Source organism: Narcine bancroftii, chromosome 4 (assembly GCF_036971445.1).
Source record: "Narcine bancroftii isolate sNarBan1 chromosome 4, sNarBan1.hap1, whole genome shotgun sequence".
Taxonomy (NCBI): Eukaryota; Metazoa; Chordata; class Chondrichthyes; order Torpediniformes; family Narcinidae; genus Narcine; species Narcine bancroftii.
In genome coordinates, this window is record NC_091472.1 from 192131008 (window position 1) to 192145402 (window position 14395).

The following is a 14395-nucleotide window of genomic DNA, read 5'->3' on the forward strand; positions in this document are numbered from 1 at the left end:
GCAGGAGATGGATCGCATGGTAGACCGGCACATGCTGAAGGCGACGTTCCCATATCTGGATAACATCACTATCTGCGGCCGTGACCAGCAGGAGAACATTGTCAACCTGGAGAAATTCCTCCAGACGACCGCGAAGCTGAACCTCACTTACAACAAGGAGAAGTGCGTGTTCAGCATCACCTGCCTTGCTATACTGGGGTACATCATGGCCCATTGGGTCATCGGCCCAGATCCAGAGCGGATGCGCCCATTAATGGACTTACCTCTTCCACCCACGCTAAAGGCCCTCTGCAGGTGCCTTGGCTTATTCTCCTATTACTCCCAGTGGGTTCCCTGCTTCTTGGACAAGGTCCGCCCACTGGCCCAAGCTACAACTTTTCCACTCCCACCTGAGGGGCAGACAGCATTCATGCACATCAAGCAGAACATCGCAGATGCCATGATGCAAGCCGTGGAGAGCGATGCCTCTGATGTAGCTCTCGCCGCTAATCTCAACGAAGGGGGGGGGGGGGGGCGCCCCGTCGCCTTCTTCTCTAGGACCCTCCAAAGCTCCGAGCTAGGGCATTCCGCCATTGAAAATGAGGCCCAGGCAATTGTGGAAGCGGTCCGCCACTGGCGCCACTACTTGGCTGGCCAGCGGGCCGTGACATTCATGTTTAACACCGGCCACAAGAGCAAGATCAAGAACAAGATCTTGCGCTGGAGAGTCAAGCTGGCAACCTACAGCTACGACATTCAACACCGCCCAGGAAAGTTTAACAACTCCCCTGATGCCCTCTCTCGGACCTGTGTGTCTATATACGACAACAAGCTGCAGGCGCTACATGAGTCCCTCTGCCATCCGGGCATCACCAGGTTGTATCATTTCATTAAGTCCCGGAACCTGCCGTATACCATCAGGGATGTCAGGGAGATGACCGAGGCCCGCTTCTTCCGTCTGCCGCAGGCCCATGTCATAAAGGGCACTCAGCTCTTCGAGCACCTCGGCATGGATTTTAAAGGGCCCCTGCCTTCCATGAACCGAAACGTCTACTTCCTCACGGTAGTGGACGAGTACTCCCGCTTCCCTTTTGCTATCCTTTGCCCAGACACCTCCACGGCCACCATCATCAGGGCCCTGGAGCAGCTCTTCACCATGTTTGGCTACCCCGCTTTCATCCACAGCGACCAGGGGTCTAGCTTTATGAGTGACGAGTCACGCCAGTACCTGACGACGAGGAATATTGCAACTAGTTGCATGACTAGTTATAACCCAAGAGGTAATGGGCAAGTGGAACGTGAAAACGGGGTGGTCTGGAAAGCAGTCCACCTGGCCCTCAATTCAAAAGGGTGGGCTGTTGAATACTGGTAGGACGCCCTGCCTGAGGTGATCCATGCCATTAGGTCACTTCTGGGTATGGCTACCAATGATACCCCTCATGAATGCCTGTTTTCATTCCCCTGGAAGTCAGCTCACGTCCCTGGGACTGGTGCTCCTGCATAAGCATGTACGGCCGAAGCCCGGGTGGAGCAGATTTTCCTCCTTCATGCGAACCACAACTACGCCTACATTAGGTTCGGCAGCGGCAGGGAGGACACCATCTCAACCAGGCACCTGGCACCAGCAGGAGCACCCACCACTCCACAGCATCCTTCAGCCCAGGATGACACCGGCCAGGCATACATCCCCGTCCCCAGGCAGCTATGGGGCGCACAGGACCTCCTTGACCACCAAGGGCCCGCTTCAGCCCTAGGGGACGAACCTCCCGCCCCCCCACCCATCCAATATGACTCTCACACCTCGACCCCGGCCCCTTTTCACCAGTCACTCAGACCCTTGCCACCAGCCCCCCTCCGCCCCCCCCCCCCCACCTCCTCTCTGACCAGTGACCAGGAGCCAGTTCTATGACGGTCACAGAGACTCCGGCAGCCACCAGATCGTTTCAATCTGTAAATAGTGTATTTTGTATAGTGGGTACGATTCATTGTTACTGCCCCCCCCACCCCGGGACAATTTTAAAGAAGGGGGTGAATACACCACCGGCCTGCTGCAGGGGGCAACCTCTGTACCTGCAGGGGTGCAAGCCAACAGGACAACACCTGGCCGGCTGTCAATCAGTTGACCTGAATGGATCAAGCCCCATCCAGTCAATCACCCTCCGGGATATAAGCCTGCACAGGGCCCCGAAGTCTCACTCAAGAGTTACTGCAGCTACAGCCAGCCTGGCTCTATGGAAGTCTTTGTGGATTTAAGCCTGTAGTACAGTCTTGACCTTGTGTGTGTGTCTGATTCTGCCCAACAGTGCACCACACAACCTTCCCACTCACATACCACCTTAAGCAATCCCTTAATATAGGAATCTTGTGACAGGTGGAATGGAGACGGATGCAGGAATTACTTTTCAACTAATTGCAAACACAGCGTAACAAAAAGAAACCCGCGAAGGTGCATTCAGTTTCCTGCCTTAATATTTTGCAACTGTTCTATGTGCGTTTTTATCGAGGCCGTTCGTGATTAATAGTGCATTGTAATAGGAAGGGTGGGTGCTTCCATTCCGGAATCGCGGGCGGGGGCCGAATGCAGCGTGGCAATCCCCAATGTCATCGGGTTACAAACGCTCGCTCTGACTCAGCTGATCCTGCAGGACGTGCCGGTAAAGAGGCAGGACTGGAGACGGAGAGGAGCTGACGTGGGGAGGAGGAAGAAAGCACGGACCCAGAGCGGGGCCGGCATCTTTCCCAAGTCCCACCCTTGCCCCACTTCCCTTTGAGACGGGACCCAGAGCCGGCACCGGGATGGACGGCCCAGCGTCCGCGGCTGGTGAGCAGAGGTTGGACATTTACCGGGACACGTGGGTCCGCTTTCTTGGTAAGAGACGCCGCATTTCGAGCGAAGGTCGCGGGCTGGGAAGGGGAGAGCAGAGTCCGAGACCCGGCCAGTGCCCGTCCCTCCTCACATTCCCACCCGCGTCTGTCCCCTCGCTGACTTTGAGTTACATCCTGTTCACAGGGACATCAGCTCGGATCGACGTGATGAGTAATGAGTAAAGACTGTCGGCAACTTGCCCACAACGCGAGTCCCAACCCGACACAGAGATTCATTCACCATGCCTGCTGTCCAAAAGTAAATGCATTTTGTTAGACCACCCCTCTGCGACTTGCACGTTGATTGGAGGTCCCAGTTTTCTTGGTTTTTTTTGTTGGGTGGAGTTTTAGGGCTAGATGAGCCTGGGAAGTTCAGGACCTATCAAATATGCCGCCCTATCTTCTCCCTCCTCCCCATTTATTTGAGGATCAACGTTCCTCCACCCCCCACCTAATGATAATAAAACCTGGAAGTTTGGATATTCAGCAAAGAGTTGAAATGAAAACAGAATGTGCCTAAAAACCCACAAAATGCTGGAAGAAACTCAGCTGATCAAACAGCTTGGCTCAAGCTCGAAAGGTCGGTTATGCAGCTTCACCTTTACAATGTAAAGGACACTTTGACTGGCTGAGTTTCTCCAGCATTTTGTAGGGATTTCACTTTAACCACGGTGTCTACAGATTTTTGTGATTTACATTTGAAAAAACTTAAAAAGGTCGGACAGTATCTGTGGAAAGGGAAGCTGTTAATGTTTCAGCCTAATGCCCTTTCACTGGACAATGGATTTAAATATGTGTAAGGGTGCTGGGCAATAAAAGGTGTTTTTAGGTGGCCAGAATACCCGAATGTAAAGCCACCTAAAATATCCGAATGCGGCTGTTGAGTGGCCACCTGAAAGTGGAGAACCCGGCCCCGAGGAGCACTTACCTAACCCACCTTGGGGTGATATATTCTCTGGCTTGGAGCGCTCCCCATAGGCACCTGAAAGCTGCAAGGTAAAGCGGCAAGCAGCTTTCAGGTGCCTATGGGGAGCGCTCCAAGCCAGAGAATATATCACCCCAAGGTGGGTTAGGTAAGTGGGGTGTTGACAGTCAGCTGGTGACCCGCTGACACCTTCCCTCCCCGCTGCCGACACCTACCCTCCCCGCTGCCGACACCTACCCTCCCCGCTGCCGACACCTACCCTCCCCGCTGCCGACCCCTACCCTCCCCACTGTAGACTGGGGACAATGTGGGGCAGGAGTCCCCGCTGCCTGACAGTCCCCTGGCACGGGAAACGAAGCTGGAGCGGCCAGTGTGGGACTTTGGGCCCCTGACATCCCCCGCCGGCCGCCCCATCCCCACAGTCCCATGCCGGGGGGCTGTCAGATGGCCACCCCTGCCCGGACTCAGGAGTCGGCGTTTGCTCCGCGGCACCTCTCCCCACTTTGGACCTTTCAGGTGGCAGAACACCCCCTTCATCACTGCCACCTGAACGTCCCTTCGCAGACACCCGGAGCCGCATTCTCCAGGCAATTCCACCTGAAAATAGCTAAAGAAAAGTGACATTTTATCTGCTTTACTGCAGGCAGAAGGCAATTTCTTGTAATATTACATATTACTCTGTGTGTGTGTGTGTGTGTGTGTGTGTGTGTGTGTGTGTGTGTGTGTGTGTATACAACATTGTGGGTGGATTCAATCCTCATGGGATAGGCCATGCTGGTCCATGCTGGCCAAGTTGGCATTCTGAGCTTGCCCCATTTCCCTGCATTTGGTCTATATCTTTCTCAAACCTTCCTGTCCCTATATCCATCCAAATGTTAATGTGCCCACTGTCTGCAAAATTGCAGGTCACCTGCTAGGATTACTGTGAATATTATCTAATGTATTTATTGTCTCTCAATTAGTTTATTCTTATAGTTTTTCTTTGCAAGTGCCTGTTTGATGGCAGCAGGTTAGAATTTCAGCGCATACATGCATTGCACAATATGTATGACAACAATCTTATTATCACTATGGTTTCAGGGCAGCTGAGGTCTGGGCCTGATGTCCTACTCACCAAAGGAAAGTGTACATGTAATGCATTGCTTCTCCTTTCTCAGTGTAGTGATCGCCACATGGTCACTGTTTGGCTTCCCAGGCAGGAGATCACTGCAAATGGCCTCTCCTACATTTTTGTCAGTGTCCCCCATTTTCACTGAGTTTGCTACATCATGGCACGACTGAGTGTCTGGTGATATAACTGGACAGGTAGGGTGGGCTTGTTAGCCTTGGTTGGCAACTAGCCTAAGAGGACAACTCCGATTTCAAACCCAGGCAGATGAGGCTCATTAGCAATAGCTTGCTAGGCTATAGCAGATAAACCCCGGGTGTAAAGGATGGGGCCAGTACTGTGCACACTGCACTTCGCTTAAAAATCCATTGTGCAGACTTGAAGGACATGCCCGCATCTTCGACCATCCCAGAATTTCCCTTGCAGCTGCTGCGGCTGGGCACATCTGTCCTGCATTGGCCTCATCAGCCACTGCAAGCCTGCAGCAGATGTTGACAGCCCCCCTTCCTAAATCTTTGTTTATGAAGCAAGCCATAACTGACTGTGTATCTATGTATGTAAACACACTTACAAATATATCTTCATTGCTACAAAGCTATAGCACTTCACATTAAAGCACTGTGCTCCAAAGTTGATGAAACCACTTATCAATGTAGCATCATTTAATTTGCAAACAGCACCAAATTATGAAGGTAGTCAAATGTGAAGTGCCCAAAAATGAATGATTAGAGAAAATAGTGCGCTCAGTGAAACAGCAGATAAAATTTAATCTGTGGGTGGCTTAGAGAAACAAGTTGCACACAATCGCTACATCATTGAGGACGACAGGAAGGAGATTTCAAGAGTTGTAATAGTTTTATATATGTTATGGCTAGCTAATGAATATCATTATTCAGCAATACTAAACTTAATAGCCAAAATATTTTGCCAGAGGAAGCCTTGCTTTGGTCTGAATATGCACCTATTCCAGCAGCCATTTGTAGTCACTGAGAAACAAGATACCAGCAGTCCTCCAGGTCCTGGATATAGCAATGGAAGAGTCATGAAGGTAATTCCTAATGTCAGAAGTCACAGGGAAAAAGCAGCCCTGGAACTGAACAGCTGATCCACCACATTAATAATTAAGCATGAATGGTTAACCTTAGATGCATTGTGGATCAAAATGCACTGGATTATTTTTTCTAGGTTTCTTGGAAACATACGTCCCACTTTGTTTTCTGCAATTATTATAATTACCCTTAGCTGTTTTTTTTTTTCAAATTTAGCCTGCTATATTGTTTGTGGCCTCAAGTTTAATCCTTGGTACTCCATTATCACTCCTGTAAAATGTAATTCCCCTTACAAATTGATTATTAACTGTTTACTAACTTGTAACCCATTTTGAAGATTTTATCTGTGAATCTATACTGAGAGATCTCCTTACAGTTCTGCAGAAAATATAATTATTTTGTAAGGTAAGTATAAGATTTCACAAGTGAATTAGACGTAGTCACATACTATTCTAATGACCTTCACTGCTTTCATGGGCAAGGACAATACTTTAGCAAATTCCTTTTCTGGTCACACATTATCCTGACTTGAAACTATGTTACTGCTATTCTCAATGCTAGAATTCCCTGTCCAGTAACTTTCATCTGTGGTTCTTTCATACAAACCCCAAATGTACATTTTATCCAACTTTTTGGGGGGTACATTTTAGAGATTCCAGATATTGTACCATTTTCTCAGTGGCAATTGAGGATGGATGATAAATGCCAGTGAAAGTCACATCCCAGCAACAAATTTTTAAAAAATTCAAGTGAGATGTATGAGAAATAATCTTTAAAACAAAACAAAATAAAATCTGGAAAATTACCCTGATAAAAAGCAAATCTAACATTAAACTCTGGCGCTTTTTGCACAAAGAAATCAGTAAGTGTGTAGATTTCCAAGTGGAAAATGGATAACTTGGGATCATTTAAGTGCCAATTGGTTGCACAATGAAATAGACAAATAGTTTGAATGGCTTTCTGCATTATAATTATCCAGTGAACATTCACTGTATTCATTGTGAGGTAAATAATAAAATAACTTTAAGATTACCCAGTGTAAATGTCTAAAAGGATAGTGTGTAATAAATTCTGTGCAGAAGATCTATTATTAGTCTTTTTTCAGTGGAGATTATTTGGACTGTTATGTCATATTGGCTGTTTGCAAGAACAGTGGACTTTACGTCTCTTTCCCATGTTATAATTTGTTCTTATGATTTGACCAATTTCTCTTCGGAAAATTTCTACGGAACTTGATTAAATTTCCCTTGTGATGGGTCGTGGTAGATCTCAAAAATTGTTCATTTGACTCTTACTCTCAGCCAGTTACTTCAAATAAAGGAGTGTACATTCTTTTTACGTTTTATTTAATATAAAACCACTAAAACATATCACAATATTTCAAACTTAATACATGTGGTATTTTGTACATAAAAAAAGAAAAACCTCCTCTAAATCCCCTCCCCCAAACTCTGACGAACTTAAAAAAAAAGGAGAAAAAGAAAAAGGGACAAGAAAACCACCACAGGAGCACTTCATTTTCCGACACTTTTTTTAATTAGAGACCGATAGGAGAAAGAGTATGTTTGAGACTCATCTAATTTTTAATATCAACAGTTTGTAAATAGGGGTTCCATACTTCATAAAATGTATGATATTTATCTCTTAAACTATAAGTTATTTTCTCAAGTGAAATACAACTCCAAACTTCTGCATGCCATCTAACCATTCCCAAATCAGTATCTGACTTCCAAGTTATTGCAATACATTTTCTAGCTATTGCCAAGTCTATTTGAACAAATTTTACTTGTACATATTCAATTTTAATTTAGGTTTAATTCCTCTAATGTCTCCCAGTAAAAATAACATTAGATTCTGTGGGAATCCAACTCCAGTTATTCATTCTAATAAATTACCCAAATCAAGCCAAAAAGGTTTAATTGTGGAACACTGCCAAGTCAAATGCAAAAAAAAGTACCAACGTCTTGTCCACATCTAAAACATAATTCATATTATATAACTTTTGTGGTATTAACTATAACTAATGAATAAAATTATATTGAACCAATATCTCACATTTATTGTACTTTTCATACTCTCTCTACATATCGGAATCCATCTACGTTCATCTATTTGCTTAATTAAATCTACCTCCCATTTATGTCTTGCTTTATGAACTCCCTCTTTTCGAGGCTGCTTTTGTAATAATTAGGAGTGTACATTCTTGATCTGTTTAATATTTAGCACCTCAAACAACAGAATGGAGTGTTGAAGTAGAAAAAGTAACCCAAATTACACGTCATTAATTTGAGTAAAACAAGAACAAAAATCTGCAGACACCATGATTGCCAAGCCACTCGGCGGGTCAAACAGTGTTCTTTACGTAGCAAAGATAACGTTTCGGCCTTGAATCCATCAAGGCGTGAGCAAAATGTAGTCAGGTGCTTGAACCCAATGTGGAGTATGGGAAGAGGAGAAGCACAGACCACAAGCAGGAAGTAATAGGGAGGGAGGGCACACCAGCAAACAAGTGGAGGGGGGAATGGCTCTGTGAATGGAGAGGGATTCATTTGCTTAATGCTCTCTCAAGGCCTGCTGAATATTTCAAGCAATTTCTGCTTTTATTTTAGAATTATAGCAACTGTAATTTTTTTTCTCCTTTCATACTGTTTCTATTTAGACAATCCCTCCAAAAAAAATGACAATTTTGTGTGGTAGAGAAAATTGTGCCCTTAGTGGATGATATCGCTACACATGTACACTGGGCTGCCTGAATTTCTGCCCTGTCCATTTGAGGCACAGTATATCTTGGCCCAAAAAACAGCACCAAAGATTTATGCAAAAGTGCTCATAGAAACATAAATAAGAATTGTCTTCCTAAACAAGCAAAGGATTGGAAGTGGTTTGTGTCACTTTGCTCATCTTCCCCAAAACTGCCGCTTGCTTTATGATGAAGTTTATTTGCTAGAAGTTGCAACTTTTGTATCTAGATGGGTAGGAAGAGACACCTTCACAGTCAACCTGCTAATTTTCCGATTGCAGCAGGCATTGCACAACAGTGAACTCATCACCTTACTCAGGGTACCTGACAATTACAAGTGCATGTAGAGCAGGTTGGACTTGCTTTACAGAGAGATTGTAAATTGATCATCTTTAAACAAAGGGAGACACAAGGAGGGGCTGAGTCTGTTTTCCCCTTGAGTGAGGCAGCTGAGAGGTTTCACTTCATGGATCTGTCTAACATCAGTGTGTGTAGGTTTAAGATGAGAGGGAGGGGGTGCAAAGAAGATCTGCGGGTAAAGTTTTCACACAGGTAGTTGATATTTAGAATGGTCTGCCAAAGGAAGGTGGTGGAGATAGGAATTGTAAGAGTCAGCTGGTCAGATAATTAAATGAGCAAGGCATAGAGGCATGACAGTCTGCGCCAATATGGTGGGCTGAGCGGCCTGTTTCTGCGCTGTACAACTCTAGGAAAGCAAAATGCATTCAATTGGACACACATAACTGTTCATTGCAGGAAAAAAATACTTACCGTCTTCTCTCTGATTGTTTAAGGATATGCTAATGAAGTTGGTGAAGCGTTCCGAGCACTGGTACCCGTGGGTCTGGTTTGGGCCACTTATGGGATATCAACTGCATATGTGACAGCTGATGCAGTGGACAAGGGAAAGAAAGCAGCTGCTGTAAGTTCTGGCTCTGCGCAGTCTAACATGCCGAGCAACTCTTGTTTTGATGAAGGGTTCTGACCCCAAAAATGTTGTCCATTCTGTTTCTCCCACTGATGCCACTTCCTTCAGCATATTGATTTCTTTCAGCATATTGCTTGAAGCCCCAGATTCCAGTGTCTGCAGCCTCTCATGTGTCCACTGTTCTGCTTATTATATTCCATCACCATGCTATTTTAAATTAGGAAGGCTGCTACCTTTGTTCAGCAGTCTCTTGCTTAAGTGCCACTTGAATGAACAACAAGATACACAGCTGCTGGGTGCAGACTTACTGTTTCACATAGTGCAAACTGTCCCTAAACTGCATCACAGTAAATCCCATTTGTTTCAGTAAGTTTTTATTTTTTTTACATTTTTTATTTTTCACACCATAAACCACACTGACCAAGATACATACATTTTCCTTTTCAAATATATACAATGTCATTTTCTCCCACCCCTCCCTCCTCCCATCCCACCCTCCCTACCTCCCCACCCCATTCATTTAAAGTACAAAATCTAAGACACATTAAACCAGTCAAACAATGTTGTCATTCAATAAAAATAAACAAGAAATTCCACTAAGTCAATTCTTTTCATTTCCTTCTCCTTTCGTTAATTTAGGTGGTAGATGTCCCCGGTAGGTTTTCTCTATTGTGTTTCATGTATGGCTCTGTTTCAGTAGGTTTCAGGGACTCTTGCTTTCTTTCCACCTACTATTTAGTTCTTTCGGTCAGATGTTTTCTGTTGGATCTTGGCTTGCAGATCTCCATTTCCTTTCCCTTAACTTATGGTGGAGTTTCCACTCCAGGCTAACCAAGACCGGCTGAGTTCCTCCACCATTTCTGTACTTCGACCACAGTCACAGCATCTGCGGACTTTCGTGTTTCACAAGTTAACTTATCTTGCCTGGTGATCACATCTCGCTGGTAAATTACATAATTTCTGACCGTGACATTGAAGTAGCCCAGCAGGAATCAGGTCCACATCAAGTCGGGGGTGGGAGGTGGTGTGATGGCATGAGCGAGGGACGTGAAGATACGCCTCTCCTGGGAGAATTAATCAATACCCGACTTTAAAAAAGTTATTTCAAAATTTTAAAGGATTAATAAAGCTTTTGGAACTTACCTGCAAAGTTTTTTTTAAATCATGGCTTCAAAGAAGGGGAAAACACAGGCAAGTAAGAAAACAGTTGTGAAAGTTTTAAATAAAAATATCAGAGAAAGTTGGGGCTACCTTGACATTGGAGCCTTGGACTAAAGCTCCTCTTCCTCTTCAAGTGATCAGATCTCCAGCGGCCCGTGAGCAGATGACACCAGTGCCAACCCTCCGGGGAGCCGGAGAGGATGGCACAGTAGCCCAGAAGAGAATTATCGAACTACAGCTATTTCAGGAACAAGTGCGTTGGTAATCCCAGGCCAATGACTTCTCATCGGGGATGGAGGGTTTGCTGTGACATGGAAATCCTTATCCATTGATCAAGAATACAGAGAAGCCCAGGATAAATGGTGCAAGGAATACACCTCATCCCAACCTAACCACCAGCTACTCTGAGTGCAAATAGCTTCAGTGGCTACTTCAGAACTCTCATAAATGGAACAGAAACAAGGCAGAGGAATTGCCTTAGAGAAAAAAGTATACTTCTAAGCCGCAAGGTTGAGGAAAAAAAATTGCTCACCCATCTGGATTTTTAAAAAAATGGAGAGTAAGATCCTACAGTAGCGGGTAGGGGAACAGTTGAAGGATGTGTCTGCATTTGCTTGTGACAACAAGAAGATACTTTCAATGATGGGATCAGCAATGCTGGAACCTGGAGCAAGAAAGAATCTTTTGGAGGAACTCAGCAGGTCGAGACCATCAGTGGGAGAAAAAGAATAGTCAGTATTTTGGCTGATGAAGTGTTTCATGGAAGGTTTCCAGTCCGAAATGTTGATCTTTTTATTCCATTGATGCTGCTTGACTTGGTGAGATTGTCAATGTACAAGGAGCAATCTCTGAATCTTCCAGTTCCTCTCCCCACGGCCACAATATGAAAAATTAATTATTTTCTAAATGCAAAGACTTCATTGAAACATTTAAACATTTTGAATGTAGTCATGAAATGGTGTAGTTTATGTGATCGTCCTAATAATTTTTATTTCATCCAATTATTTAGATGAGAAATTATCTAATTATTTAGATGAGAAAAGTCATGAACAATGATTTCTGTAACTCTATGTTTTCACCATATACCAAAATATTTGCAGTTTTTCACAGCAATAGGTTGTACCATTGTCAGATTTTAATAATGGAAGGAAATTTATAAAAGCACCAGACTTCAGGAGTGGAGGGAGCCAGGATATGGGTACGGTCACTTTGAACTGTCCACCTCACAATGTCCTTAACTGATTAAATAATTGATGCTGGAGATTCTGCACAACTGCCATGCAACACCTTGCTAAACATCATGAGCATCAAATTAATTTGAACATACTGCTCGCAAGCTCTCCTCGTTTGGGCCCCAAGTCAGAAAGCGACCTGAGGAGCTTGTTAGAGGAGCAGGATAGTATACAAAGGAACTGAATGTCTTGACTATTCATAGGCACATAACCTCTCAACAAGAACACTATCAATGGAGGGAGATAATCTTGGGCAGGCGGGGGGGGGGGGGAAGATTATTAATGGGGAACTGAACAATTGGTGAGTCAATATTCCAAAGGGAGAAAGCAAGAAGAGAAACCATTCATCAGAGGTATAAATTAATGCTTAGTCATTTTCTGTAGCACAATTAAATTATGATGTAGGACAGAATCTTAATCATTGTAAATAGAGCATTCTCTGTTTTGGCCTACGTTTTGGTAGTACTCCTGATCCTAATCATCCTCATCCTACCCCTCCCCAGGCTCATGGAGATGGACCTGGAAAAACTATGAAGGTTGGTGCAGAAGTGGTGGATACTTTTATCTGGCAGGCTTTGGCGTCCGTTGCCGTTCCAGGATTCACCATCAATCGATTGTGTGCAGCTTCCCTTTTCCTACTTGGGAGAACGACAAGGTGGCCACTGCCCATGAGAAAGTGGACAACCACTGTCATTGGCCTCTCGGCCATTCCAGTCATTATAACTCCCATTGATAGGTAAGTCCTCGACTTGGGGAACACGGTTGTACAAGAATCAAAAGAAAAAAATATGTCTTTGACAATGAAGTGAGATTCCTGATGTTTCTAAACAATGATCAGTTTTCTGTAGCATTTCCAACCTCAAGTAATTTCTATTCTCCTCCTCGCCCCTAGTTTGTGTTACTCTTTCTAACTTTCAAAATAGAGTTTTGAAAACTTTTTTTTAAAAAATGAACTGATTATGGAATTGAAGAGGACACAATAGGATGCTATTAATATGGGTTTACATGTAGACTGTTTTATTTTGTCTTTCTCCTAAATAGAAATATTGCCACATTTATTGAGATGTTGCAAAGCTATCCAGACATTTCAACCAATTCTTTAGCACAAAATAAAATGATAGTTTAGCGTACAATGTTAAAGAGAAAAAGTGCAGTTAAAATAGTACCAGGGTATCAGGATGTGATTAAGGGGAGGTCTGTCGAGATTCTAATAACAGCAAAGAAGAAACTGAAAACATACAGCACCTCATTCTTTGGGGACAGGAAGGGAGAGGAGTGTAGGATGGCTCTTTCCTTGAGGGATTGAGAAGCACAAACTGAGGTCGACAGATGGGAGGTTGGTTTACGTAACGTTCTAAGCGGGGTTCACAACTCTGCAATCTCTTGCAGTCTTGAACTGAGCTGTTTCCATTCCAAGCTGATGCATCCAGACAGGGTGCAGCTATAAAAATTGATAAGGGTAGTGGGGACATGTCTCAGGCTCCTGGTGTAAGTGAGTGACAGAACACCCCAGAGCAAAGGTTGGTGGGCAAGTGGAAGAGAATGAATGACAGAGTAATTAGTGGGAGAAGGGGATTGAGCTGAGTCTGCATAGAATTGATGGGCCAAGTGGCCAACTATGTTGCAAGAAAATATAAAGGTAAAATTCACCAAGGTGAAATGAATGTTTACATTTTGACGCTGCTGCAAAACACTAAATTTCATGACTTGTTCATGAAAATAAATCGTGATTCTGAATTTGATAAATCAGACAATTGGAATGGTGTACAACTTGAAACCGGTGTCTCTCCACATCCAGGATTCTTCCAGTTTATTAATACTCTCCTCTTACTCCTTGCAGGTCAGTGGATTTTTTTTTGGATTCTACATTAAGAAAGTTGTACAGAACAGAACACAGTCACAAGCCATAGCAAAAGGCAACTGGAATTTATACAATAGGGGAATTTTAACTGCAAGGTTGATACACTCAGTAGCTTTAAATTACATTGAGAAACAATAATATGTGTTCTCCAACTCTGGAGACTTGTCTTCACTTTTCAAAATGTGGGCGTGAGGTGAAGCCCCACTTTTATTATCCAGAGCCTGGTGTTTATTTATATTTTGAAAGTCTGTTACCAAAGTAGAGAGAGATGTGCCTTTCCAACATTTACTTTGAATAACTGCCACCAGATTGTTAAATAGAATACCTCATTCTGCATAGTTAAGGTAATATATTTGTATAGCAATCAAAATAGCATGTAGATTTGAATTCTTTTAGCTACTTAAATAAGCATAAATAATTTCCAAAATTTTATTTCATTTGCCAAATTTCCAGTTCAAACTTTTATACAATCTTCACTTGTCTGACACCCCTACCTGGGCTGTAAGTCATGTGTGTCAATTCTCTAAAGTAAAAGAAGGAAGCAGTT

At 44.0% G+C, this 14395-nt stretch overlaps 1 protein-coding gene across 1 annotated transcript; it reads left to right on the top strand.

The window, feature by feature from the left end:
• Nucleotides 1–2537: 2537 nt before the first annotated feature.
• mtfp1 (mitochondrial fission process 1) lies at nt 2538–13987 on the top strand. The gene is made up of 4 exons (XM_069933408.1): nt 2538–2848; nt 9461–9588; nt 12491–12723; nt 13828–13987. The coding sequence occupies exons 1-4, from the start codon at nt 2776–2778 to the stop codon at nt 13895–13897; spliced, it is 504 nt and encodes a 167-aa protein (XP_069789509.1). The 5' UTR covers nt 2538–2775; the 3' UTR covers nt 13898–13987.
• The last annotated feature ends 408 nt before the right edge of the window (nt 13988–14395 follow it).

What these genes read in the sequence shown, in the direction of transcription:
- mtfp1 (XM_069933408.1), top strand. Translation starts at nt 2,776, where the DNA reads ATGGACGGCCCAGCGTCCGCGGCTGGTGAGCAGAGGTTGGACATTTAC. An exon ending in CACGTGGGTCCGCTTTCTTG is followed by an intron (nt 2,849 to 9,460) that starts GTAAGAGACGCC and finishes TGATTGTTTAAG; the next exon opens with GATATGCTAATGAAGTTGGT. An exon ending in AGGGAAAGAAAGCAGCTGCT is followed by an intron (nt 9,589 to 12,490) that starts GTAAGTTCTGGC and finishes ACCCCTCCCCAG; the next exon opens with GCTCATGGAGATGGACCTGG.